We start from the raw sequence: 25,764 nt of genomic DNA on the forward strand, positions 1-25,764 counted from the left end.
GCTTCACTTTTTCCGCCCTACTAGATTCAGGTTGTGAACTGAGCCTAATTGATCAAGACCTGGTAAAACATCATCAGATTAAGACTGAACCATTAACTATGCCATGTCAAGTTTTAGCCTTAGATGGCCGGACGCTCCACAGCATAACCCATAGAACACTTCCCTTAGAATTGGTTTTATCTGGTAACCATAGGGAGCTCATCACCCTGTTTGTTTTTCCCATCATTCAGAGCTCTTTAGTGCTAGGCTTTCCTTGGTTGCAGCATCACAACCCGCATCTCAACTGGGCGGAGTTAAGGGTAGAGTCTTGGTCTACACAGTGTTTGTCATCCTGTCTCCAATCAGCTGTTCCACATAGTAGAGAGAGAGGTTGAACACACCGATCTTGCTCAGATACCAACTTAGTATCATGACTTAAGTGCAGTTTTCAGTAAGTCTCGGGCTAAATCTCTCCCGGCGCACCGTCCTTATGACTGCACGATCGACCTTTTGTCGGGGGCTCCATTACCTTCCAGCCGTCTTTATAAGATCTCGGGACCGGAGGTTGGTAATGGAGAACTATATTAAGGAGTCATTAGCTTCAGGGATAATCCGTCCATCTTCTTCTCCACTGGGAGCTGGGGTTTTTTTTGTTGGCAAGAAGGATGGATCCCTCTGTCCATGTATAGATTACAGGGGACTAAACGCCATCACGATCAAGAATAAGTACCCTCTACCCCTGCTTTCATCAGCTTTTGAGCCAGTTTATGGTGCCACTATATTTACCAAGCTTGATCTTAGAAACGCTTACCACTTGGTTCGAATCCGCCAGGGAGATGAGTGGAAGACGGCTTTCAAGACCCCACTTGGACACTTTGAGTACCTTATGATGCCATTTGGATTATGTAATGCACCTGCTGTTTTCCAAGCCCTTGTGAACGATGTGTTAAGGGACTTTCTGAATCTGTTCGTTTTTGTTTACCTCAATGACATTTTGGTCTACTCTAAGACTTCTGCAGAGCATCATCAGCACGTCCGGCTAGTCCTACAGCGCCTCTTAGAGAATCAGCTGTACGGGAAGGCCGAGAAGTGCGAATTCCACCAGTCTTCCATCAGCTTCCTGGGTTTCGTCCTTGAGGGTGGGCAGGTTCGCGCCGACCCCAACAAGATCAAGGCGGTGGAGGACTGGCCTATTCCAACAACTCGAAAGGAGCTACAACGTTTTCTTGGTTTTGCCAACTTTTACAGGAAGTTTATTCTGAACTACAACCAGACGGCCAGTCCCCTTACAGCCCTGACATCCTCCAAGGTGCCGTTCACCTGGACTACGGAGGCAGTCAACACATTCAACGCCTTGAAAACTAAGTTCACCCATGCACCAGTACTCGTTCATCTGGATTCAGCTAAGCAGTTTGTCTTGGAGGTGGACTCTTCGGACACCAGAGTGGGGGCGGTGCTCTCCCAACGCCAGGATCTCGACGCAAGACTCCATCCGTGTGCCTTTTTCTCTCGACGACTGTCCACAGCAGAAATAAACTATGATGTAGGTGACAGAGAGCTCCTGGCTATAAAGCTCGCCCTGGAGGAGTGGAGGCACTGGTTGGAGGGCGCTGAACACCCTGTGCTGGTCTGGACAGACCACAGAAATTTATCACACATCCAGTCAGCAAAACGGTTAAATCCTAGACAATCACGTTGGTCTTTGTTCTTTTCTCGTTTTAATTTGTTGATCTCTTACAGACCTGGTACCAGAAATATAAAGCCAGATGCCCTGTCACGTCAATTCTCCACAAATGAGACGGAGGAATTAGCTGCACCTATCCTACCTCCTAGTTGCACGTTTGGAACCATGACCTGGGAGATTGAGGACTGTGTGCGGCAGGCCCTCCTTGCTGACCCGGGCCAGGATCTGGACCACCTAATCGGATGTATGTGCCCGACGCCGTCTGGTCTCGCCTCATTATCTGGTTTCATGCTTCAAGGTTTGCGGTGCACCCAGGAGCTAGTTGGACCATTGCCGCAATAACCAGACGCTTCTGGTGGCCCACTCTACATCGGGACGTTAAGGACTTTGTATCTGCTTCTAGAACATGTGCTTGAAACAAGACATCAAATCGACTGCCTGCTGGCCTTCTACAACCACTGGATGTTCCACCTCGACCTTGGTCCCACATTGCCATGGATTTTGTTACTTGTACCCCTCAGGAAACTACCATCCGCCTTCCAGACTGCCAAGCTTTTGGTCAAACACGTGTTTCGTTTGCATGGAATTCCCCAGAACGTGCTATCTGACCGGGGACCTCAGTTCACCGCCCAGGTATGGAGGGAATTCTATGCAGCATTGGGGGCAAAGGTTTCTCTAACTTCCGGTCACCATCCGCAAACCAATGGCCAAGTAGAGAGACTTAATCAGGAGATGGAGGCAGCTCTACGCTGCGCAGCATCCTCCAGTCCCACTGACTGGAGCAACCATTTGCCATGGATTGAATACTCACACAATTCACATGTGTCCACTGCCACTGGGTTTTCCCCATTTGAAGTTTCGCTAGGGTATCAACCACCCCTGTTTCCTGCGGATGAAAAGGAGATTGCTGTTACTTCTGTACGACAGCACGTCCGGCAATGCAGACGGATCTGGGCGGCCACTTCCAAGGCATTACAGCTTTGGTCTGCTGCAGCCAACAAGCACTACGCCGACAGACGACGGACCCCCGCTCCTGCCTATAGCCCGGGTCAGCAGGTGTGGTTTTCTACACGGACTGTTCCGCTTAAGTCTCTGTCCCGGAAATTGTCTCCCAGGTTCATCGGTCCTTATGCTATTGATTCTGTGGTTAATCCTTCTTCTGTACGTTTACGTTTACCCCCTAGTTTCCGAGTCCATCCTGTTTTTCATGTATCTCAGATTAAGCCTGTCCAGTCCAGCACTCTCTCCCCTCCGGCCGTGTCCCCTCCACCCGCCCGGGAGTTCCAAGGCCACCCTGCCTACTCGGTCCGCCGGATCGTGGCCTCTCATCGGCAGTGAAGAGGATGGCAGTTCCTGGTGGATTGGGAGGGTTATGGTCCCGAGGATCGCCTCTGGGTTCCCCGGTCTTTCATCTTGGACTCTAACTTGATTCAGGACTTCTGGTCGTCCCAGGCCAGTTCGTCTGGACCGCCCGGAGGCGGTCGTTGAGGGGGAGGTGGTGTCAGATCTTGGTAATTTTTGCCTACTACTAACCCTCTTCCACCGGTAGGGGCGTTAGGAGCTGAGGAGCTGGTCGTCAGGTGTTTCGCATATTGTCATCAACTGAGGACTATAAGAAGGAGGCGAGCCAGTACTTCGACGCCTGAGTGTTTTGCCTCTTAGTGGTATTTTACCTGGCCAATTCTTGGTTTAAGATTATTGCTTATCTGAGAAGATTCTGTTCCTTGCTCCTTGACTAATGTTTTGTTTTTGTCTCAGGTTGACTAAGCCTCGTTCTTGTGAGACATCAGAAGGAACTTTCAAACTGTTTTATGGACTCTGGATCCTTGTTTTTGTTCCGCTGGCAGCCTGATCAGATATTGTCCTCACAGCTTCATGCGAACGCTGTCCACCCTCCTCCAAACCTCTTTGAACTCACCTGCTACGCCGTGCTGCGTAGCCACCGCTCACCAGGATCACAACCTCTCTCCCTGGCGGACTTAACTCTACTTAATGTAAGCTTTCACCATAGAACGTATTTGAGAATTTCAGTTGTGGTTTCTCACCTGCGTCCGTTTTCCCTTACAGTCTCCCTGCTACTTCAGTTCCCTGCACCTGAGTTCCAAAATAAAAGTTTTACTAAACGTTTCTCTGTTTCTTCGTATTTTTCTGCATGTGGGTCAAGTCGGCCGTCAACATTATGACAGTAGCTCTACATTAAAAGAAATATAATTTCTGTCCCAGTCATATTTTATTTTTTTTTCAAAAGGATTTCAACAGGCTTAATCTGTGATGTAGCAAGTCCTAATGTCCATATTAATTAACATGGTTCAAATTTGTTTTTATATGTTGGAACCAGTGTAATTACTTATTTGATAATTCAGTTAATTAACAAAACGTTTTATTCTCAAATGAATATCAATATAAATAAATAATTCAATACAATATAGCTTGTCTATCGCAGATGTGAAGAGAAAGTCTACAATGTCCTTTCCACTGTCTATTAAAATTGACAAAGCTTCCCCTGTGTACTTTAATAAGAGTCTTCGGAATAATGGCTCCATCTGCTGGCCAGCGTTAGAAACGTCACTTTCACTTCTTCAGAATCAGCTTAGTGCCAGGGAATTCCGCCACGGTGCCAAGATCCGAACCATTTATATCCATTCATTGACCAAGTCGGCTCCCAAACATCTTTTAAAAAAGGAGCCTAAAAGAATATAAAATACTGTAAAATATAAACATTTTGCCGTTAATATTTATTTTCTTCCTGCCTCACAACAACAACAACAAAAATGCACTTTGCTACATTCTGTTATCAGTTCTTATGAACTGCATGGCGCTGGAGCAGTGGTACAGCATGCTGGCCATGTATTTGGCCCTCGACACGGCTGTTCCCTGGTTGGAGTCTCCGCCACAGCAACCTGTGCCCAATGTCTTCTCCACTCTTCATCCCATTTCCTGTCTGCCAACTTTCAAAGAAAAGTGACAAAATAAAGGCCACTAGAGCAGCAAAATATAAACAAAAATGTAACATGGCAATGTAATACTGTGTAAAGAAAGTGAACTCAGCAACACACCAACCTGTATTGACAGTATAAAACTCTTTACACATCTGTTGGTTCTCAGGACTGTATCTGCTCTGTGTCTCTTCCCATAGTGAAGCATAAGACCACCCTGTTTCTTTCTCTGTCTTTGACTCCTTCTTCTGTCAAATCTTTGGACTGCAATCAGACTGACCAAGTTCTTCTTTTTTCCTGACAATAAATACACAGAATTACCTATTAGAAAATTCTTGTCTTGCTTAATTTTCCACAAAGAGTTAAATTTCTCCCACTGCAGATTCTTGTAAATAACAAACTAACTCATAAACTGAGTTATCAACTGTTTATTGCCTTTCAAAAGTTCCTCCCCAACTTTTCCATATTTTGTCACATTGCAAACACAAACTTCAATGTACTGTATTTGGATTTTATGTGATAGACCAAAAATAAAGTAGTTTTTTTTGGGCTGGTAGAAAAAATATACATGGTTTTCAAAATGTTTTATATATAAAATCTGAAATGCATGACATTCATGAGTATTCAACCTCTCTGAGTAAAGAAGCACCATATTTTACATTTTTACAATTACAGTCACGTGTTTTTTGTGGTATGTCTTTACCAGCTTTGTACATCTACAGACTGAAAGTTTTACTTGTTCTTTTTGCTAAATCAAGCTCAGTCAGATTGGATAGAGAGATTTTTTAAGTCTTGACACAGATTTGCATTTGGATTTAGGTCTGGACTTTGACTGGGCCAGTCTGACACATGAAAATGCTTTGATCTAAACAAATCAGCTCTGGCTGAATGTTTAGGATTTTTGTCGCACAGGAAGATTAGTCTCAGTCTCCACTCTTTTGCACCCTTTGAAAAGTTTTGTTTCAGGATGTGGAGTATTCAGCTCCAGGTATCTTCACATCAACTCTGACCAGCTTCCATGTCCGTGCTGAAGAAAAGCACCACAACATGCAGTGTAGGTTTTTTAACACACAGCATTTTTCATATAGACCAAAAAGTTTTGATTTGGATTTAATGTGAATTGTAAATTGAAATCCTGTTATAATGGTTTCAAATCTCACAGTTATTGTTATATAAAAAAATGGTGACTTTAAAAGTCCATATTATCAGTTTATGACTTTGAGTCTTACAGAACTCCCTTTTAACACGTTAGAAATCCTAATTATGATTTTATAAATCAATATTGTGGCAATGAATTTGTATCTCACAATTTTATTTAAAATTTCACAATTATTACCTTGAATGTCACAATCATGTGTTTGCCATTTATTATTACTGTGAATGCCAAAATGCTGATTTTGAAAGTCCAAATGATGATTTAAAATCTCTTAATTATAACTTTTAATATCTTGAATCAACTTTAAATGTCTCAATTATGACACTGAAAGACAAAAATGGCAACTTTCAAAACGAACATTGTGACCTTGTATCTCATAATTATCACTTCAAGACTCAAAGCAGGACTTTAAATATTACAACTATAACTTTGACTGTCACAGTGATTGTTACTTATATTTGTGACATTGAATGTGACTGACTTTTCCCTTCGTTCACTTAGCTAAATGAATCGGCACACTGAGCCGGATCAGTCGCCTCGGACGCGTCTCCACTCGCTGTGACTACATTAACTCGTCACACATACGTGTCAGTGTCACTTACGCTGAGAACTGCTAAGCCATTTTATCTGAAAATGCTCAAATCAAATTACGGATGATTTGGTTTAATATATCATTTAAGAACAAACATCAGTTAAGATTTTATTTGGCAAGTCTTCATTCGTCCACACAGATTCATTGTGGTTTTGAACAATATCTTCCTCATCGTGCTGTGATCTGACAGCACGCGCGCATGTTTCTGTGACGCGTGCCTGAATGTGTGTGTGTGTGTGTGTGTGTGTGTGTGTGTGTGTTCCGTTATTTTTCCGGGTTGTGCTCAGTCAGTAAGACAGCCAGGCAGGCAGTGTCGGTGGTGGTTGTGGCGCTGCAGCTGCCAGCGGACACTTCCACCGAGGAGGAGCTGAGGTCAAACTTGGCTCTCTCTGTTTCTCTGTCTGTGACCGAGGCTGCATCATCACCATCATCATCATCATGGCGGATCAAGGCGAATCTCCGGCTACCGTCCACTATCCGCAACCCACCACCGGCTGGCCAATTACCCGGGAGTCCTACGAGCTGCAGGAAGTCATAGGTTAGTACCCGGAGATGCGGGGTAATTATGGTGGGGAGGCAGCCCGTGGTGGGTTATCTGTCGTGAGGGAAGGAGAGGGGCCTACCGGCTTTTTTTAAATACATGCAGCAGCCTCCTCTCAGTGCTTTGCAATGCGGATGTTAACCGGTAGATCTGCGCAGACAAGGAGGAATCAGTGTTGCTGCATGGGGGAGTAAATGTCACATTGAATGAGTCCCCTTTCAGCGCCCTCAAATTAGATTAGACCCTGGCGCTCCAGCGGTGGACTCCCAAGTTTATTAGTTATTACTGAAATCACTGCTGCTGTGCCCTTCCTGGATAGAAATATAAAACGTAATGTTCAGTGAGTTGTTCACTTTTCAAAATGAACAACTCAGAAATATTCTAAATTAATAGGAACTACTGAAAGACGACGGTTACAGTAAAAAAAAGAAAAGAAAGAAAAAACACCCTTATTTGCACAGCAACTACCTGTTTCTCAGCATAAATATATGTTCGGAATTTCCAGTCAACAGTAAAAGAACAAAAAGCCACAAAACCAGTTTACCTTTGAATACTTGCCAGTATTCAAAGGAATATGCATACTGCAACATTTTTTTTTTTAACACTAGAAGTGTTAAAAGTACTCCCTCTGCTGTCCTCCCTCCTCTGCTCTCCAAAAAAATGAGGCAGAAATGTGTAGTCGTGCAAATACAACAGCTGCTTCCATGTTTTTAAAGTTCAAGTCATTTTGTTTTCAGTGTGTCAGTAAATCTTATGTCACAACTTTTTGTTGATAAATTTATTGAAACAACCATTATTTGTATGACAAATCATCTGCTATATCATGTTATTTTCAAAACATGTCATAACATGATTATGCTGTTGGAAATTATTTAGAAAGACACATAACCTCTTTTTTTCTCACTGTTTGACATTAAGACAGACAAGACTTTTCCTGTTTTAGGTCCGTTATGATAAAATGTATTTCTATTTGCTAAATGCTAGAATAAGGCCAGATGTTTCTAAAGATTTGTTTACTTTCTTCAAATTCAGATGATGACATGCATTTCCTTAGTATGTGAAAGAATGGACTTTTTTTATTTTAAGATTTGTTTTGCTGCACAAGTGGCTTTTATTTTGTAATTTTCCTTTGCAAGTAGGCAGACAGGAAACAGGGTGAAGAGTGGGGAAGAAATGCAGCACAGGTGGCTGTGGCTGGGACTCAAACCAGGGAACAGTCGCATAAAGGGCCGAAGCCTCTCTATACCTGAACTGTGTGCTCTACCGTCCTAGAATGGCCTTTTAGCCTGTTTGACTTGAGTAAAAAACTTCCATAAGCTTCTCACAATAGTTTGCTGGAGTTCCTCCTGACAGAACTGATGTCACCGAGTCAGGTTTATAGGTCGTCTTCTTAGCGGGTGTCTTGAGATGTTGCTTTAATATTTCCGCATAATGTTGTTTCCTCAAAATGTGTTTTATGAAGTGCACCAGTCCCTCCTGCAGTAATAAGACACAACAAGACAACATGATGCTGCCACCCCCGTACTTCACAGTTATGGTTCTCAGGCTTGGAAATGTCCCCCCTTTTTAATTAGGGTCTTTGTTCCTGAGTGTATTGATGAACTGTAGTTTATCTTTTTACGTTGCTTTTAGAGTAATGGCTCCATCTTCTATGAGTGGCTTTTCAAGACATGCCAGTAAATGACTTGTTTCACTGTGGATTTCCATTGGCATAACGGACAAAAAGTTCAGTTTTGGTCTCATTTAATCAGAGCAGAATCTTTTACATATTTGCTGTTTTCTTCACATGGCTTGTGGCAAATTTTAGATAGAGCCTCCTCTGGCTTCCTCTTAACAGCAGCTTTCTTCTGGAGTGTATGATGAGCACATTAGCAGATTCTCCCACTTGAGGTTTGAATCTTTGCAGGTCCTCCAGGGTTCCAAAAGGATTCAGTCAGTCATTTTCTACCGCTTCTTCCATAGTGGGTCACGGGGAAGCTGGTGCCTATCTCCAGCAGTCTATGGGCGAGAGGCAGGGTACACCCTGGACAGGTCACCAGTCCATTGTAGGGCAGCTCACAAACAACCATGCACACATTCATTCATTCATACACCTAAGGGCAATTTAGAGTGACCAATTAACCTAACAGGCATGTCTTTGGACTGTAGGAGGAAGCCGGAGGAATCCAAAAGGATTCTCTAAATAATGTTCTCCTTGCCTGGCATGTCAGTTCAGGTGGATAGTCTGCTGTGTTCCCTAACAAACCTCTGAGGTTTTTACTGAACAGCTGGATGTATCCTGAGATAAATGACACATATGTGAACTTTTATTATTAGCTGACTTCTGAAAGCAATTGGTTGCACTGGATTAATTTGAGGTATTACATTAAAAGGGGATGAATACATATTCTGCTATACTGTTTAGATTTTAATTAGCAAAGAAAACAAATTGAAAAACACGGGTCTCTTTCTTTCCACTCCACAATTATGCACTACTGTGTGTTGGTTTATCACATACATTCTAGTAAAAGTAAAAGTTTAAGTCTGTGATGGTGCTTTTGCAATGTTATTTGTAAGAAAATGTGTGGAGATGGTAAGGAGTTAGAGAAACCACTCCTCATTGTTCTCCCAATCAGCAGTCACATCTCACATGACATAAAGCACTATCTGCCAGTAACAGTTGGCAGTGTGCCGTATGTCCCGACATTTCGATGTCGTTGTGTCAACATGCGTGAAAGGAGCGATGCACTCTGCTTGCATTTGCTCCAGTTGTCACAGATGAAACATGAAAGCTGTTACCTAAACACAAATGCTTCAGAGCGATGTTGAAATGTAAAATCCTCCAGCTGTGCATGTGACGCGAGTCCCTCTTGGCTCATGTCCCTCTGTGCTGATGCTGATTTGTGGCTGTGATTCCAGGGAGCGGGGCCACAGCTGTGGTGCAGGCAGCCCTCTGTACCCCCAGACAGGAGCGTGTGGCAATAAAGAGGATCAACCTGGAAAAATGCCAGACCAGCATGGATGAGCTGTTGGTGAGCCCATGAAATATGAGCTATTTTCGTTAGAGATCAGTGTTTTTGTACCTCTTTCTAACATTTTGTTGCTACACTATCTCTGCTAGCTATGCATTTCTGTGTAAACATAAAACGTTTGGATCAAGAATGATATGTTTTATATTTAATGTATTGGGGAATTTTTATTTGTCTACAGAAAGAAATTCAAGCCATGACTCAGTGCAACCACCCTAACATTGTCACTTACTACACTTCCTTTGTTGTGAAGGATGAACTTTGGGTGGTGATGAAGCTCCTAAGTGGAGGTGAGCATAATATAATGCTGAGTTAATAATACTAGACATGGATCAGTCAATCAGGCAGAGGAACATAACTTTATTTTTTTTCCTTGATTGGCTCTAATTAATGATCGTAAGGTAAAATACAATAAAAATCAAACTTTTTTCTCTTGTTCATTAAATGTATCACAACAAAGAACCTCCGCCATCTTTGGTCTATAAACACATCAACCAACAGCATGTACTGTATATCAAATCACTTTGTTTTCCTTAATTTTCTGTTCAATTTAAAACTGCCGTCCCTTTCAAAGAGCTTGTTTTTCATATTTTTCTTTTATTTGTTTTAATCCTTGGGAAAAATTTCTAAATCAGAATAAGAGAGTCAGACTTCAGTACCACATTTTGGTACTGGCTAAGAAAGGGCTGATTGGGGTATCTATAAATAATATTTACTATTAGATGCATTTTCTTTTATAGTTTATTTTTTGTTGAATTGTGTTTTGTACAAAGAGTGAAAGATTTGCTATTTCAATTGAAGATAAAATACAGTTGCAATAAAACTGAATATAATTTTATAAATGTTGTTTATTTTAGTATTTTAATTCATTAAGTTAAGCTTACATAGCTTCATTACAGGCTCAGTGTTTTCTTTTTCAATTAATGTTGATGATTATGACTTACTGTTAATAATAATCCAAAAGTTAGTTTTCAAGAAACTTTGAATATTACAGAAGACCAATAAAAAAGTAAATTATTATTATTGAAATCTTATGTATGTTGTAGTGCTGTATTCAAACACATCAATGGAAAGTGTAGTGGAAGGTAAAAAGTGTGGCAGTAAATGGTGCACAAGCAACATAATAATGCAGTCTCATATCTATTTCAAAAATTATTTTTTGTGTGAATATTTAATATTCTAATTTCCAAGAAAGAAACATTTTCTTTTCTTCCACTTAACTTCCCATTAGCATGCTTGATTACAGCACTTTGTGAGCAGCCAGCTTCTTTGTGGAGGGTGTCAGTAACTGTTGGACAACGACGAGTCTACAGTCCCCTTAATGATTGTGTCAACCATAACATAACATTTATATATTAAACATCTTTAGTCTCATGTTTAAATTTTCTGAAGAAGTAATTTTTGGGTTTTTATTAACTGTATGCTATAATCATCAAAATTATCAGTATTAAATGCTTGAAATTTGTATGTCAGTGAATGATGTAAATAACATGAGTTTCACTTTGGTGAAATTAACAAACTTTTCTATGTAATTCGGATTTAGTGAGATGCACCTGTATTTGCTATTATGTCATTGGCTCCCGGGGCGCAGTTGAAAATAAATTACAACAAGTGCTTCTATGATGTACTGTTCTATTGTTTATATGTTTTGTCTAATTTATGTGTAAAAAAGGAAAAAATCAGCAAGAAACCTTTTCTTGTTTCTGGTGTCATTTAGGCTCCATGCTGGACATAATTAAACATTCCAGAAAAGAAGAGGATAAAAATCTTCGAGTTTTAGATGAGCCAATTATTGCCACAATATTAAAAGAAGTTCTAGAGGGCCTGGACTATCTCCACAGAAATGGACAGATTCACAGGTAACACTTTGGGCTTACTGTCTGATATTATGTCTGATAGTAAGATCATCTTTATACACATCCATCATGAAAAATATTTCAGTGAAATAATTACTTGTTTTGTGAGAGCTGAAATATTCCCTTGTAAAACCCTGGAAAAATAATCGGAATGAAGCATTTGAGCAAACTGCAAAAGCAAAATCCTACAGTTAAATAAAATGTTATCTTGTGTTGTTTTGAACTCGTCCTGGAGTTCAAGGTCAGTGTGGACGGGAGGCGTAAAGCCAAATAAGCCCCTCTGGTAGAGTTCTAGATAGTGATGGTCATTGGGATCTGTTAACATGGATTGAAGAATCGATGCCGTTCCACGTGTTTTGATGTTTTACTCCATTATTCTTTCGGTGACCTCAGGGATGTGAAAGCTGGGAACATCCTGCTGGGAGAAGATGGGTCTGTTCAGATTGCAGGTTGGTTGAATTATCACACTCTTTTCTACTTGTTTTCATATTAAAGAGCTGATGTTTTCCTAATTTACAGGTTACAGCATTACTCTCTGGGGTCTACTATAATAAATTTGAGCACTTACACCTTGCAGAGACATTTTTTAGTCTTTTTTTATTTTTTAATTTGTATAACTTTGACTGAATTGATGCAAATAGAACATAAATCTGGTTAGATTGTGGATATTGCACAAGTTTTAATTTTTGTGATTTCTTTTTCTGCAGGTATTTCCTTTGTCTTTTTAAACTAAACAAAGCAATCTGAGTCTGTTTTCTTCTTTCTTCTGATCCAATTTTTTATGTTTTATTGTTTTTCACAAGGAAAAGATTTTTCATGTACTATTAATAAATATTCTTGGCACAAAAAGTATTTCTTTATAAATTGATCAGAATTAATGTTTCATAATACCCCCTAAAATATACATATACTGCATAAATGGGATGGAAAATGAATCCACTTTGTATACTTTTTCTACACGACTTAAACTTGGAAAATGGAGTTTAAAACTATAAAAACTAGTGAGACATTTAGAGAGTCATATTCTTTGGGCAATAGTATCTTACTTTAATGTTTTATTTTCAAAATAAACTGCAACATTAAATACCTGCAGCTTCCTTTGTATTGGAATAGCCTATGATGCTGTCTGATTTGAAGTGTTGTTTTATTTGCACCACACAGAAGCATGAACAGGAAGCATTTTAAATTCAATGGGTTGTTGCTATCGTTTTAAGTTAATTTGCAAGTGAGCGACATTTTTTCAAGAGGTTTTGAATTTTCAGTCCAAGACTGAAGTAGTATTTATTTCTTGAATAATCATGGATGCCACACAAAGAACTAGCTTAAATAAAAATATTGGGATAATAATTTTATTATTAACTGTTGCTGAAGAACATTTAGAACTGCTTAAAAAATTAACAATAAATAAATTAACTTGGTAATGCCCTTTGTAGAAGTAGAAAAAACATGTAGCAAGGTAATATTTATAAAATATAAATATAAAAGTGTCATATAATAGCTTTAAAATGCAAAACATCCTCTTGGTAAGGTGAGTTTTAGGTCTAGCTTTAAGTGCGATTAGTGTCACCTTTTTGTTCGACCACTTGAGCCTCAGATTCTGGATTTGGTGGTAGCCATCAGTAATCTGCTGCAAGATTTGGGATCAGTTTCAAGTTTTTACACCCAGCAGAAGTGGACTTGGAGTGGTTCATCCTGGATAGAAAATGTGAGGGAAGGTTTTTCAGCATTGCTTTGTAACAGGATATTTCTGGCTCGTGTAGTATTCCTTACACGAAGGAATACAGCTGGACCCGAATTCAAAAGCAGACATTTACATGATTATATTTTGATGACTTGCACTTCTCTGGTATTGATTGTGCTGACTTGGTCAGCTGGAATTAATGAGTTATAGTTTGTCACGGTATGGTCTAATGGTCACAGATCCATACTCCATGATCATTAGAGCACCACAAAACAACCAAAATATTTGAATTTTTAAATAAAATCTTAAGGAGAATTTACTTTATATTTCTGTAGTTCCTGCTTAATGGAAGATGTTTGAATTCAACCAGACCTTTTACAAAAATAAACACATAAATCCACATGTTAAAGAGCAGTGGTTCCCAAACATTTCAGCCTGTGACCCCTAAAATAACAGTACCAGAGACTAGTGACCCCCCCCAAATCTCACATTTTTATGGTGGTATTAACTATGATTTTGTTTTGTTTCTGCAGATTTTGGGGTAAGCGCATTTTTAGCTGCAGGGGGCGACATGACGAGACACAAAGTTCGAAAGACTTTTGTTGGGACGCCGTGCTGGATGGCTCCAGAGGTGATGGAACAGGTGAATATTTCACAAAGTTCACTTCAGGTGACACTGGGTGTTTCTTTCAAAATACATTCTCCACATTCATGTTTGCTTTGTGCTTGATATCTTCTAGTGGCAAAGCATTGGCCTCCATAGTTATTGGCAGCCGCTGTAAAGTTGTAAAAAACACCCTTTGAATAAAGTTATATTTGCCTTCAGTAGCATAGTGTCAAAAAATAAGGTTTTCTTTTATTATCCTGCTGACTGTGCATGGTGGCAAAATAAACTTGGGTTTTTGTGTAGGCTTGTTGGTCACAGTTCCTGTTTTAAATCTTTCAATTATTTATTTAATAAAAATGTTTACTGGTGTGAATAAGCATGAACATCTGAGTTATAGCTAAAACCGTTTTTTCCTGACCATGGGATTTTTGTCATATCAAATAAATGGTTTCAAATTAAAGATGAAATTCTTTAGAACTTTTCAGTGTCAGATTATGCAGCAGCATTCATTTACAGGCTTTTTACAGATCATACCAGGGATGGCAATACATATAGAGGGCGCTGTATGCCCCTAATGTTTTGGTTGTGTTCTGTTTTAGTTAAGCTGATCGATAAACACTTTTGCATTAACAGAAATCTACTGAGATATGACTGCCTTACTTGGGTCTGATTGTATTACTCCATGTCTGCAGGTTCGGGGCTATGATTTCAAAGCAGATATATGGAGCTTTGGAATTACAGCGATAGAGTTAGCAACAGGGTCTGCACCCTATCACCGCTACCCTCCAATGAAGGTAAGTGTTATGAATGAAACTTAATAAAAGACCCTGGAATAAATCAAATTACATTTTATTTTTTGCATGGAGTCAGTTCAATAGATATACCATCATCATGAGCTTTACAAGCCCTACAGGTCTGATTTATATACAAATATATGAAAATATATAGTCAAATCCATCAAATAACATCCAGTCTCATGCACAGAGTCATACTGAGTAACCTACAGCCCGATTCAATCCTAGTTATATTAGAAATTCAGTTTATAATACCAGGAAGTAAAACGTTGACAAAGAAAGCTCAGACAGTTGCAATAGTTCAATGAGTTTGCAGCAATCCTTCTTCCTTCTTAAAATCAAAACATCCAATAAGACATTATATAACTTAAGGATGCGTCCTTTGCTTTCTACCTCACGCCTTCTTTTCTTTCCCTCATCGCCGTTGTGTTTCTCTGGTGTTGCTTGGACGTGTGGGTGGTTTTTGACTGTTTTTCTTTATGCTTTCAGGTTTTAATGCTCACCCTACAGAATGATCCTCCCACCCTGGAGACGGGTGTTGAGGACAAGGAAATGCTGAAAAAATATGGAAAATCATTTCGAAAGCTTATAACAATGTGCGTTCAGAAAGACCCTGCTAAGAGGTTGGTCTCATAACATATAAGCGTCACATTTGTCAAAGAATAGAGCTGAAGCTGTTTGTGCTCAATAAAAAGCACATGATCCTGTTTAAGTCTGAGAGTGCTCCAGTGTTTGACATGTATAATCATTATAGTTGTTTTTTTGCTTGACCTGTGCATTAGATACTGTAGCATTTGCATCCCTTATCTAGGAGCAATTTCTCTGTTCATGCTAGATCATTTGAGCACTCTTGATTTCTTTTCCTTGATTTCTTTTTTCCAATGGCATTTTCTCTGTTTTGTCTGGAGGCCTACAGCATCGGAGCTTTTGAAGTGTAAATTCATCCAAAAGGCTAAGGTATTTGTTTCATTTCAAATATTTGGTGCACTGTCTTTGTTTGGTTTTGTTATTTGGATATTTCCTGATGGCTTGAAGCCATCTCTTAAAGTTACTCAGGCCTGTGCTCTGGAGGCTTCATAATAGTTCCTGATGGTTACTCATACTTTCATACAGCGCACAACACACTATTAAACTTGTTCCTGTTTTCCCAGTGAGAATCTACTGGTATCACTGATTTGTTTTGGTAAATAATAGAAAAGAAGGGAGATAATACAGGTGCATCTCATTAAAATGGAATATTATCAAAAAGGTAATTTATTGTAATTTATTATGGCATACAGCAAGCAGCAAATGAAAAGCCAAAACGTATGGCTATATTACATGTAGCCAATAATAAAAATGAATTTATAACATAGAAATTTTAAGTTCTGTCCATGTTATGGCCTACTTAATCTTAGGGAAGACTGCCAAGTTGACATTTGTGCAGCCACAAAACATCTTTGCCTAAGAAGCTGGCTTTTTGAAGTGCCGTATTCAAACAGATTGATGAAAAGCCCAGTGGAAGGGAAATGTCTGGTAGAAAACATATGTCTGTTGACAATCTGCCACAGTTTTCTCTGTGAGGTTTAGATCATGTGCGTTTTCTGGCCAATCAAGCACAGGGGTAACCGTGTCACTAAAGCAGATACTGGTACTGTTGGCAGTGTGTGCAGGTACCAAGTCATGCTAGAAAATTACATCTGCATCTCCATGAAGTTTGTCTGAGTAGGGAAGCATGAAGTGCTTTAGGATTTCCTGGTAGATATATTTGCTGATTTTGGACTTAAAATAAATAAAACACATTGGACCAACACTGGGAGATAAAATGGTCCATTAACCCAACTCGGATTATGTGCCTCTCCAGTCTTCCTCCAAAATCTGGAAACTTGATTCCAAACAAAATTTGAAATTTAGCTTAATCTGAAAAGAAGACTTTGGACCACTGAGCAATTGTCCAGTCCTTTTTCTCCTACTCCCAAGTTAGAGACTGCTGGCCTTGTTTCTGAATCAGGAGACAAGGAATGCAACTGTTGTAGCCAATGTCTCGGATACATCTGCTAGTGGTGGCTCTTCAAAATCTGATACTAACTGGAGTCAGTGAATCTCCCTCCATTGAACTCTTGAATGGGCTTTATTTCAAAATGCACCTAAAAGTGCAGTTATCAATGTTTCTGGTTCACCTTTTTCTACTAGTTTCCTCCCACTAAACTTTCCGTTTATATGCTGGGATTAAGTGCGCTGTGATAGCCAACTGCTTTAGCAATGAGCTAGGCAAGTAGGCAAAAATCAAGTAGTTCTTTCTCCTTGGTTTTGTTGGTCGTAACAAAACAACTGTTTATTGATCTTATGTTATATTCTAATTATCTGAAGTAACAGAAATAAATGCTTGAAGTGCTCTGAGGAATAAATCTGTTAAATGTACGAGTAACTTTTTGAGTTCAGCGAATGAAATAAAAAAACTTTGGAAAGATATTCTAATTTATTGAGATACACCTGTTTCTTTTTGTCAATGTCAACTTTGTTTATATAGCACATTTAATACAGATACTTCTGCCCAAAGTGCTGTACACAACAAGCAATATAAATACATAAAATAACAAATACACAACATGCAAAATTAATAATCAAAATAATAAAAAGACTGTGCAAACAGGTGGGTTTTTAACAATGACTTAAAAAAATGACTGGACTGCTCTAATATTCAAGGGAAGACTATTCCAGAGACTCGGCGTGGCCACAGCAAATGTTCGGTCCCCTCTAGTTTTCAGCCGTGATCTTGGCACAACCAAAGTTTCTTGATTTGCTGATATTGTGGACTGACAGAAGCTGAGAAAGACAGAGGGGAGCTAACCATTTTTTAACCAACCATGTTTTTGATAAAGACACATAAACATGCAGACTGAATATGTGCAAAACAAAGAACTAAATTGACGATTTCATGCATGCTTGCCACCACTAAAAGGACTGCCTCAAACAAGGAAAATATTGTGGGCGAGTTACATTAAATATTTTCTTGTAGCTGTAAGCCACATCCCATCTCTGAAGAGTCTGTTCCACAGAAACCAATGAATATCAGAATTGTAGATCATTTGCAGTGTTGGCGGCATGATGGAGCAGTGATTAGCAGGGTTGTCTAGCAGCTAGAGGGTGTGAATCTTAGCTGCGGTTTTCTTTTTTCTGGAACTTGCTGCAAGGAGCTCGAAATGTTCCTGGTCTACAGCATGAAAAAATTTGTTTAAAGTAATTTGCCAAATATTTTCTTCTGCAAAATTGACCAAATTAGGCTTTTTGGAAAAATGATTTATCTGTAGGCCTTACTGTTCAACTTTCATCTGATTAACTTGTCATGTATTCCTTCAAACCTCCTCCTCCAGTGTTTGCTAATATCTCATGGTTTCTTTAAATAACAGGCCACTTGTAGTTTTCAGGTCCCATTTTTCAGCTTTAATGATTTTATTTTTTTATCCCTTTGTTCGTTTTCTCTTGCAGAACAAAGAACATCTTGTTGAAAAGCTTTTGAGTCGTGCACCAAAGATTTCTCAAAGAGCAAAGAAGGTATGTTTATGTAATATCTGCCCTCTAAAATAACATTGTTATTCGTTAAACCTATGGGTGGAAGGAAATCTTTCATCCAAGACGTTTAATTTACAGTCAACACGACACATGCACTCTGTCTTCTTTCAGCACTTCCAGCACCTTTTGCCCTGATGTGTAGATTGTGTAAAAATGCAGGCTGCAGTCACAAAAGAGTCACGCCGTGCAGATCCACTGAACCATGTGTTATCGTGACTTTAAGAGCAGCTTCCTGCGTATGTCAAGACAAACCTGGATAAATGGATTTTAAACATTAGGTACAGGGAACAGGGTGGAAGTGCAGTTTTTTAGGCACAGCTGATATTGGCTTTTCATAATAATCCCCCTGGATGGCCAGGACTGAGGCGGGATCAGAGGGCAGTTCGGCTGAGTGGAGGGATGGAAATCTACTGACATGGTTCAGACTAGATAGAGGGCATAGTAGACAGCACGAGCATTAATGTGCATGACGTTATAATTAAGGACAAACGGGGTAAGGTGGCTTGATGGTTTATGTGTGAACTACCGACTGGGATTCATTAACAATAACAGAGGGAAAGGGTACAGGGTGCTATATTACTTACTAGTTCTATAACAAGCTCAAACACCATGTTTTACTTATTTACCATCATGTGAAATCAGAAGTAAAACAAGCTTCAGGACTGAGGACTTGCTGAGTATAATCTTGTTGATTTTACGTATTATAACAAAAAAGACTGCTTTGCAAAATTACTTTTGGACAATGGACAACATTACGTCCCAAAAGGGATAAACTGGAAAACGTATTTTAGCAAGTCCCTTTACATCTACAGTACCGCATAAAGGTCTTAAAGGGATAGTTCAGAATTTTTGGAGTGAGGCTCTATTACAAAAAATCTTACTTATAGTAAATAGTGTTTATAGTGCCTTTAGTTGGTAAAAATCCAGATTGGATGGGGGGCTGGAGCCAACGGCAATTTTCTTAAATTTTAAATCATTTTCATCTGTAAATGATTTGATGATCTTTTACCCTAAAGATTATTTTCACAGGAAATAATAATTTTCACCAGAGGTGTTGCACAGGCTTCGCGCTAGTTCACACAAGTACGTGTCGTCGTATGAAACACATACTAAGAACAAAACATGGAACATTTTTGCTGGTCAGAGTAACTGTCTGATCCAATGTATATTACTGTAAAAATCTAGAAAATAGAGTTCATGTTGAAGATTGTTGTGTTAGACCAAGTTGCGGACTGGAACTACAAAAAGGCATGGTGGATAGAAGGGTTGTAATACAGAACGGCTTGAGGAAGTTCTGGATATAAAACATGGTTATAAAGACAGGCATGGGAATGGACATGGCAACTGAGCAGAAACAGAACAATCCAGTGGAACAGGGGCTTAAATAACAGGGGAATCAGGTGAGTGGCATGAGCGTGATGAGCAGATACAGGTGGACTGAATGAGCTAGATTGCAAGGGTCAGTGGCAGAGGGTGGAAGACTATTTACCATGAGTGGAGCTCAACAGAGATACTGGGGATAATCAAACAGAGAATATTAACAGAAAAACTCAAAGTAAAATGAAACAAAATAAAACTAGAAACACGCAAACATGAAAAACACTTAACAAAAATGAGCACAGAGAAGTGAACACTATATGGCCAAACCCAAATGGCAAAAACAACAACAGAATAACAAAGAAAATGCTGAAAAACATGAACACCTCAGGATTGCAACAGTTCACTTTAACACATATAATTTTGTGGCTAAATACATTAAGATCACTGGTGGAGCGCCATCTCCTACCTCAAGTTCCTGTGTAAATAGTTGTTGGTTTGCCACTGAAAATCTGTGGTAAACCACCCACGTCCAACATGGTTTAAAAGCATGTTAGACAGAATTAGCGTAAATCACTGTGAGGTTTTTGGGATTGAAGTTGTTTTAGGTTGGTAAATCTCTTCCTTGTTCTCGGTCCCTCTTGGATTAGCTGTCAGCTTCAGACTCTGGATTTATTCTAAATGAAACACCAGAGCTGTCTAACGCAGGTAAAATATTGACTGCTTATAACCATTTAACAGAACTGTCCTTCGGAAATTCTGAAATACCCTTTTAAGTCCTCCTTCAAGGCCTGATAATCAGGTTCCTAAGAGTGGAATTTAGTTTTCATTGTCTTTTAAAGTATACCTTTGGAATTTACCTGCTTTGTTTTCACATTTTTTTTTTACCATATTCAGCGTAGTATGTTTGTTTTATAAATAACTGAACTCTGGTCTATGAATGACTCAAACATAACAACTTTTCTACACTTCTGCGATAAACCATTGGTGTGTCCACAGAAAAAAGACAACATAGCAAAAACTAATTTTAAATTTACTCTTTAAGCACAGCGTGTTATAAAGACTTGATTGGTTCATTTTTTACGTTGACCTACCAAAGATACAGTCCAAAGATAACTTACATTAGATTACATTAGATCAGTGCTGTCCAAATCTGGCTGTGAGGGCCCACTTTCCTGCATGTTGTAGAAGTGCCCCCTGCTTCAGCAAACCTGATTAAAATGATAGCATTACTTGCACTGAATGCAATCAAGTTCTGCAAAAACAGTAGACTGATAACCTGAAGCATGATGTATCTTGCATGTCCTGTGTCAGGTTTACTGTAAAATATGTTCCCATTTCTTCAAAATGTGACTTTAAGATACAGTTCATCTGCTGTGGGTTTTATTATACTTTATTATACTTATTTCGTTTTTGAGTCATTCACATGTTCTAAGTACACACTGCATGATAATGGATATAATCAGTTACAAGGACTGGATAGATAGAGTAAGAACGCAGTCAAATTGTTCAAAACATTTTTTTAAACCTTCAGAATGTCTGGAAAATTATTATTAAAGACTGTTGAAGGATTGCAAGAATGACCTGTAAGAGACAAGGTTAAAGGAAATTAAAATATTGAAAACCTTTGCTTTCTGCTGTAAAGCATGTAACACAGTGCACGATTTAAGCAGTTGAAGTAGAGTCTGGCTTTGTTGATGACTTCTGTCGTAGAAAATTTGCAGCAGAGCTGATGTCCTTGCTATTATGTGTGTCTCTGACTTACAGTCATCTACAGTATAAACTCAGCAACATTGCCCAAAGCCAGCAAAGACAAGCAGTACTGCAGAAACACTACCACCCTAGGACATTGTGACCTTAGCTCCTCTCTTTGCACAGTCTCCTTAAATCTCTTGACCTCCTTGAACTGCAGCTTTTTTCCACTGCCCTATTGCACCCCTGTTCCTTGGCATTCAGTTGTTTTCTGCTCTCTGTGGTATTCTTTAGCCGTGGTGAAAATATTGACATCTAGAAAATAAATAGTGATAGAATTTAAGAGAAAATGCCTGGTGCTGTACAGCTAATACACCTTACTTCTCATCTTACAAAAGGATGAGAAGGAGATGGCAGATTCTGTCACCAGGAAAGTAATCACAGATGTTATCTAACTGATGAAATAAAAACCTGAAAAAATTACTTTATGGGGAAAATATGTGAGAATATTGGATAATTTAGATAGAACAAGGCAAGGAATTGTTGTAGATTAAATCTTAATGCTAATAAAAGCTTGATTATTTTCATTAAGGTTGGTGGTATTTGAGTTAAAGAACCAGCATTACCAGCAGATGGCGCTTCGACACACAATAAATCTTTCAAAAATAGCAACCCAAAGTATCTGTTGTTTAAATGTTGAATACTGCAACCAATGTGGGTTAGAATTATCGATTTAGTACGATTAAAAAAGCTGCAGAAACAGAAAACAGATTTATATAGAGTTTAATTTTATGTTCCTTATGTTCCTGTGGACACATGATAATCGAAAACTTAGTGAACTGTGCACTGAAGTTTTCTGAAGGCTAATTTTAAAAAGCAGCTATTAATCCAGAATGTGCAGCAGTCGTAGCCTTTGAAAACATCAAAATCTGTCTGTTGGGTGAGCGTGCTTGGCTTCTAAGTGAACTGATCTGTCTCTTTTATTCCAAGACCCTGAACAGAACTGAGGGAACCTTTGTTCTCTGTCAGATTTAGACGGTAAACCTGACACCACCAAGAGGGGTAGTGCTGCCTTTTCTCTGACCTCGTCTAGAACTGAGGCAATTTATGGTGCTGGTGGATCACAGCTCTGTGTGGCGTCTTCCCTGTAACACTTTGCAGCTGAGCTGATCTCAGATTTACACACTGCCCAGAGAGTGGGAGGATATAGTTTGGTTCTTTCATGTAAAGAAAAAACTGGCAAGCTCTTTAATGTTTGATTCAAACACTTTGCAATTAGAGTGACTTGCAAAACTATTCATACTCGATGAACATTTTGTCATGTTACAACCACAAACTGCATGGTATTTTATTTGACTTTTTTTTTTACAGACCAATAATAATAATAATAATAATAATTAAGCCTCAAATTAGCTAGTACAGTCCCTTTACAATACAATATCTTTAAGTCCAAGGGGTCCTGGTAAAGATAGTGGCATAAACATAAACTAAAACTTTAAATAGTAACTATAAATAGCATCTGATTTTCAAATCTGAACATTGTGGTGTGCATTTGCTTCTGAACCCCTTTTAATGTGTCACCCTAAATAAAAGGCAGTGCAACCAACTGCCTTCAGATCCCTTTGCAGTTTGCCAGAAGAAGGAGTTCTGGTCGAATAAAACAAAATATAACTTTTAAGCCACCATGCAAAATGCTGTGGGTGCTGGAAAAGTGAATCTGTGCATCACCTTGAGTACATCATACCCACAGTGAAGCATGGAGGTGGATGCTTTTCATCAGCAGGGACTTGATGGAAAGATGGATGGAGTTAAATGCAGGAGAATCCTGGAAGAAAACTTGTGAAAGGCTGCAAAAGACTTGAAACTGGGTTGGAGGTCCCAACAGGAAGCCAGAGTTAAAATTAAATGGTTTTGATCAAAGCATATTCATGTGTTAGACTGGTCCAGTTAAAGTCAAGACTTGCACGTTTCCTCCAAGCTTTTGTGATTTTGAAAAGAAGAATGAGAATAAATGTTCAGTCTATAGATGTGCAAAGCTGGTAGCGATATATATTTCAAAGACTTACAGCTGTAAATACAGAACATTTGTTTTTTTGTTGATTAAAAGTCATGTATCATTATCCTTCTTCTTTACAACTATGCACTATTAAGGCATAGAATCCCCAAAAGATAAAAGTTTGTGATTGCAACATGTCAAACTGTGGTGAAGCTTCATGGCGTACATGCATATGCGCTCGAAAAAAAGACTCATGTAACATTAATGTTTGTCATGCTGATGAAGGTGAGGAGAGTCCCAGGCTCCAGTGGCCACCTCCACAAAACAGTGGACGGAGACTGGGAGTGGAGCGACGACGCACTGGACGTGGGCAGCGAGGAGGGTAAAGCAGCGGTGAATCAGGGCAGGGTAAAAGAGATTATATTCTTTTATAAATAAAACAGATTTACTGCATACCTCAGTTGTTTGAAAATAAGCAGTTACTAAGGTGTTTTATGTGAAGCATAAACCAGCATGAAACCTCCCCTTCTGTCTTTGACACTGCTCCTCCCTCCCCTCCTTGATCAGTTAGTTTGTAGAAAGCAGATGGCTGAGAGAGTCTGTCTAGAATTCACTATAATGAGCTGGAAGATCGCTGGAAGGATTGGAGGCAGGAGGAAAGCAGGTCGCATTGATGAAAGAGCCCTTTGATAAATATGACTTGATAAAGAGCTGTAATTTATGATGCAATAAATATCATTTTAATAGAAGTAATGATTTAAAAAGTTAATTGCTGCTGGTGGAATATCATTAAAGTTTCTTTATCTCTGGCATTTTGCATTCAAGCAGTTATACCGCAGATTTGGACAGAATGAGAATGAGATGTAAAAAAAATTAAAAAAATTAATGAAGTGCATGTAATTGATTATTTTGAGACTCTGTTTTATGGATAAATATGTTTTTTTTCTCCAGTCACGAAGGGTCAAATATGAGGCCAAAGACGTAAGTTAGATTCTAATCTAATTTATTATTTAAAAAATAAGATAAAAATGTAGAATATTTTTACCCGTTTTTTTGTTTGGTAAAGAGACATTTTGTTAAATCCATATAAAAAACTTGCATGTCTGACTGCAGATAACTAGAAATCTAGATAAAAGGCATTCATTTAAAGATATTTTGTAAAAATAACAAGTCTATCTCTATTTTTGACAAATTTTGTGCATATTTGCATTAAAACAACATTTAGTGCTAGTTCAGACAAATTTTGTGCATATTTGCATTTTGAATTTCAATCTTTTATGTTTTTCTCCTAAGATGATTTTAAAATTTACCATTTGCACAATTTTGCCTCTCATTTTCTTCCTCCTAGAATGAGGAAGATGCCAACAGTGTCCCTATAGAAGGCTTGTCTGTTCAGCATCCCCAGGTGAGGGATTCAGCAGAAGCAGTGCTAATTTGTCATGATTCAATGACCTTGATGCTGCAATGATTGTGTGTGTGTGCGTAATGTGCATGTGTAGGTGTGTGGGTGCGGCTGTGTGTATGTGTGTAAATGTGAGAGTGTCTGACTCCAGGATGGATGCTCTCAGCAGTAATAACTCACAGTAAATGGCTGTCTGCCTGACAGTGGCAGCTTAGTGGGCTAGGTGTATCTCTTCTGAAGACTTACCACCATTGTAACTCATTTTCATTGTCATTGTGAAAGTGAGCCAGGGCAGTTTTAGGGGTAGTCTTATGTCCCACCTGGAAATGAACTGAGCAGCTATTTTTTATTCAAAATATAAATTATTTCTCACATAAAAGACCACAGGTAAGAAATCATCATAATGATAGCGTAAGACAATCACATATTACACCTTTATGTATTGTTCCTTTGCTTTTTCCCTTACAACTTTCCCTGCAGATTAAAGAAATTGATTCAATTCATCAGTGCATTATAGATTCAACTCTGCACACACTTCTGTTTTATTCTGATCACATGCTGATTTTTGACTGCAGGACATGATTTTGTGTCTACCAGATGTCAAAGCTGCATGGAATAGTGTAAACTGATTAATTCCCAGGTATTTCCGATGCAGGTGGAACCATATGAGAACACACCCTTCATTCAAGGTGCAGTGAACATGGTACTGCGACTACGGTAAGACTGAACATAGTTTCCTACATCAATCACATACCAAAAAGCATTCAGTAGCTTGCAAAAGTATTCACCGTAACCTTTTTTTAATTTTTTTTATTTACACTGCCAGATTTAATATATTTTATTGGGAGTTTAGGTGATAGACTAACTAAAAGTGGTGTAAAATTGTTGAGTAGAAGGAAAGAGTGACATGCATCTGGATTTATACTAATATTAAATTACACTCAGTAAGCTATTAAGAAGTCTGTGAAGGC

General features: G+C 38.9%; 1 protein-coding gene and 1 long non-coding RNA gene across 2 annotated transcripts in view; one reads left to right on the forward strand and one right to left on the reverse strand.

Annotated features, from left to right (window-relative positions):
• Nucleotides 1-3,986: 3,986 nt before the first annotated feature.
• Nucleotides 3,987-9,764, reverse strand: LOC124871748. The gene is made up of 3 exons (XR_007039106.1): nt 9,667-9,764; nt 4,724-4,896; nt 3,987-4,611 (listed from the first exon to the last, which is right to left on the reverse strand). It is a non-coding gene; the product is annotated as an uncharacterized LOC124871748 (long non-coding RNA).
• stk39 (serine threonine kinase 39) overlaps nt 6,350-25,764 on the forward strand; it is a 43,648-nt gene continuing 24,233 nt past the window's right edge. Inside the window, exons 1-14 of the mRNA XM_047371272.1 lie at nt 6,350-6,885; nt 9,787-9,899; nt 10,078-10,186; nt 11,614-11,755; nt 12,146-12,201; nt 13,967-14,076; nt 14,733-14,834; nt 15,324-15,457; nt 15,743-15,791; nt 18,303-18,368; nt 23,677-23,799; nt 24,343-24,372; nt 24,740-24,796; nt 25,449-25,510. Coding sequence (XP_047227228.1) covers nt 6,786-6,885; nt 9,787-9,899; nt 10,078-10,186; nt 11,614-11,755; nt 12,146-12,201; nt 13,967-14,076; nt 14,733-14,834; nt 15,324-15,457; nt 15,743-15,791; nt 18,303-18,368; nt 23,677-23,799; nt 24,343-24,372; nt 24,740-24,796; nt 25,449-25,510 — 1,253 coding nt within the window. The 5' untranslated portion in view covers nt 6,350-6,785. The remainder of the gene's footprint in view (nt 6,886-9,786; nt 9,900-10,077; nt 10,187-11,613; nt 11,756-12,145; nt 12,202-13,966; nt 14,077-14,732; nt 14,835-15,323; nt 15,458-15,742; nt 15,792-18,302; nt 18,369-23,676; nt 23,800-24,342; nt 24,373-24,739; nt 24,797-25,448; nt 25,511-25,764) is intronic.

Source organism: Girardinichthys multiradiatus, chromosome 7 (genome assembly GCF_021462225.1).
Source record: "Girardinichthys multiradiatus isolate DD_20200921_A chromosome 7, DD_fGirMul_XY1, whole genome shotgun sequence".
NCBI classification, from domain to species: Eukaryota; Metazoa; Chordata; class Actinopteri; order Cyprinodontiformes; family Goodeidae; genus Girardinichthys; species Girardinichthys multiradiatus.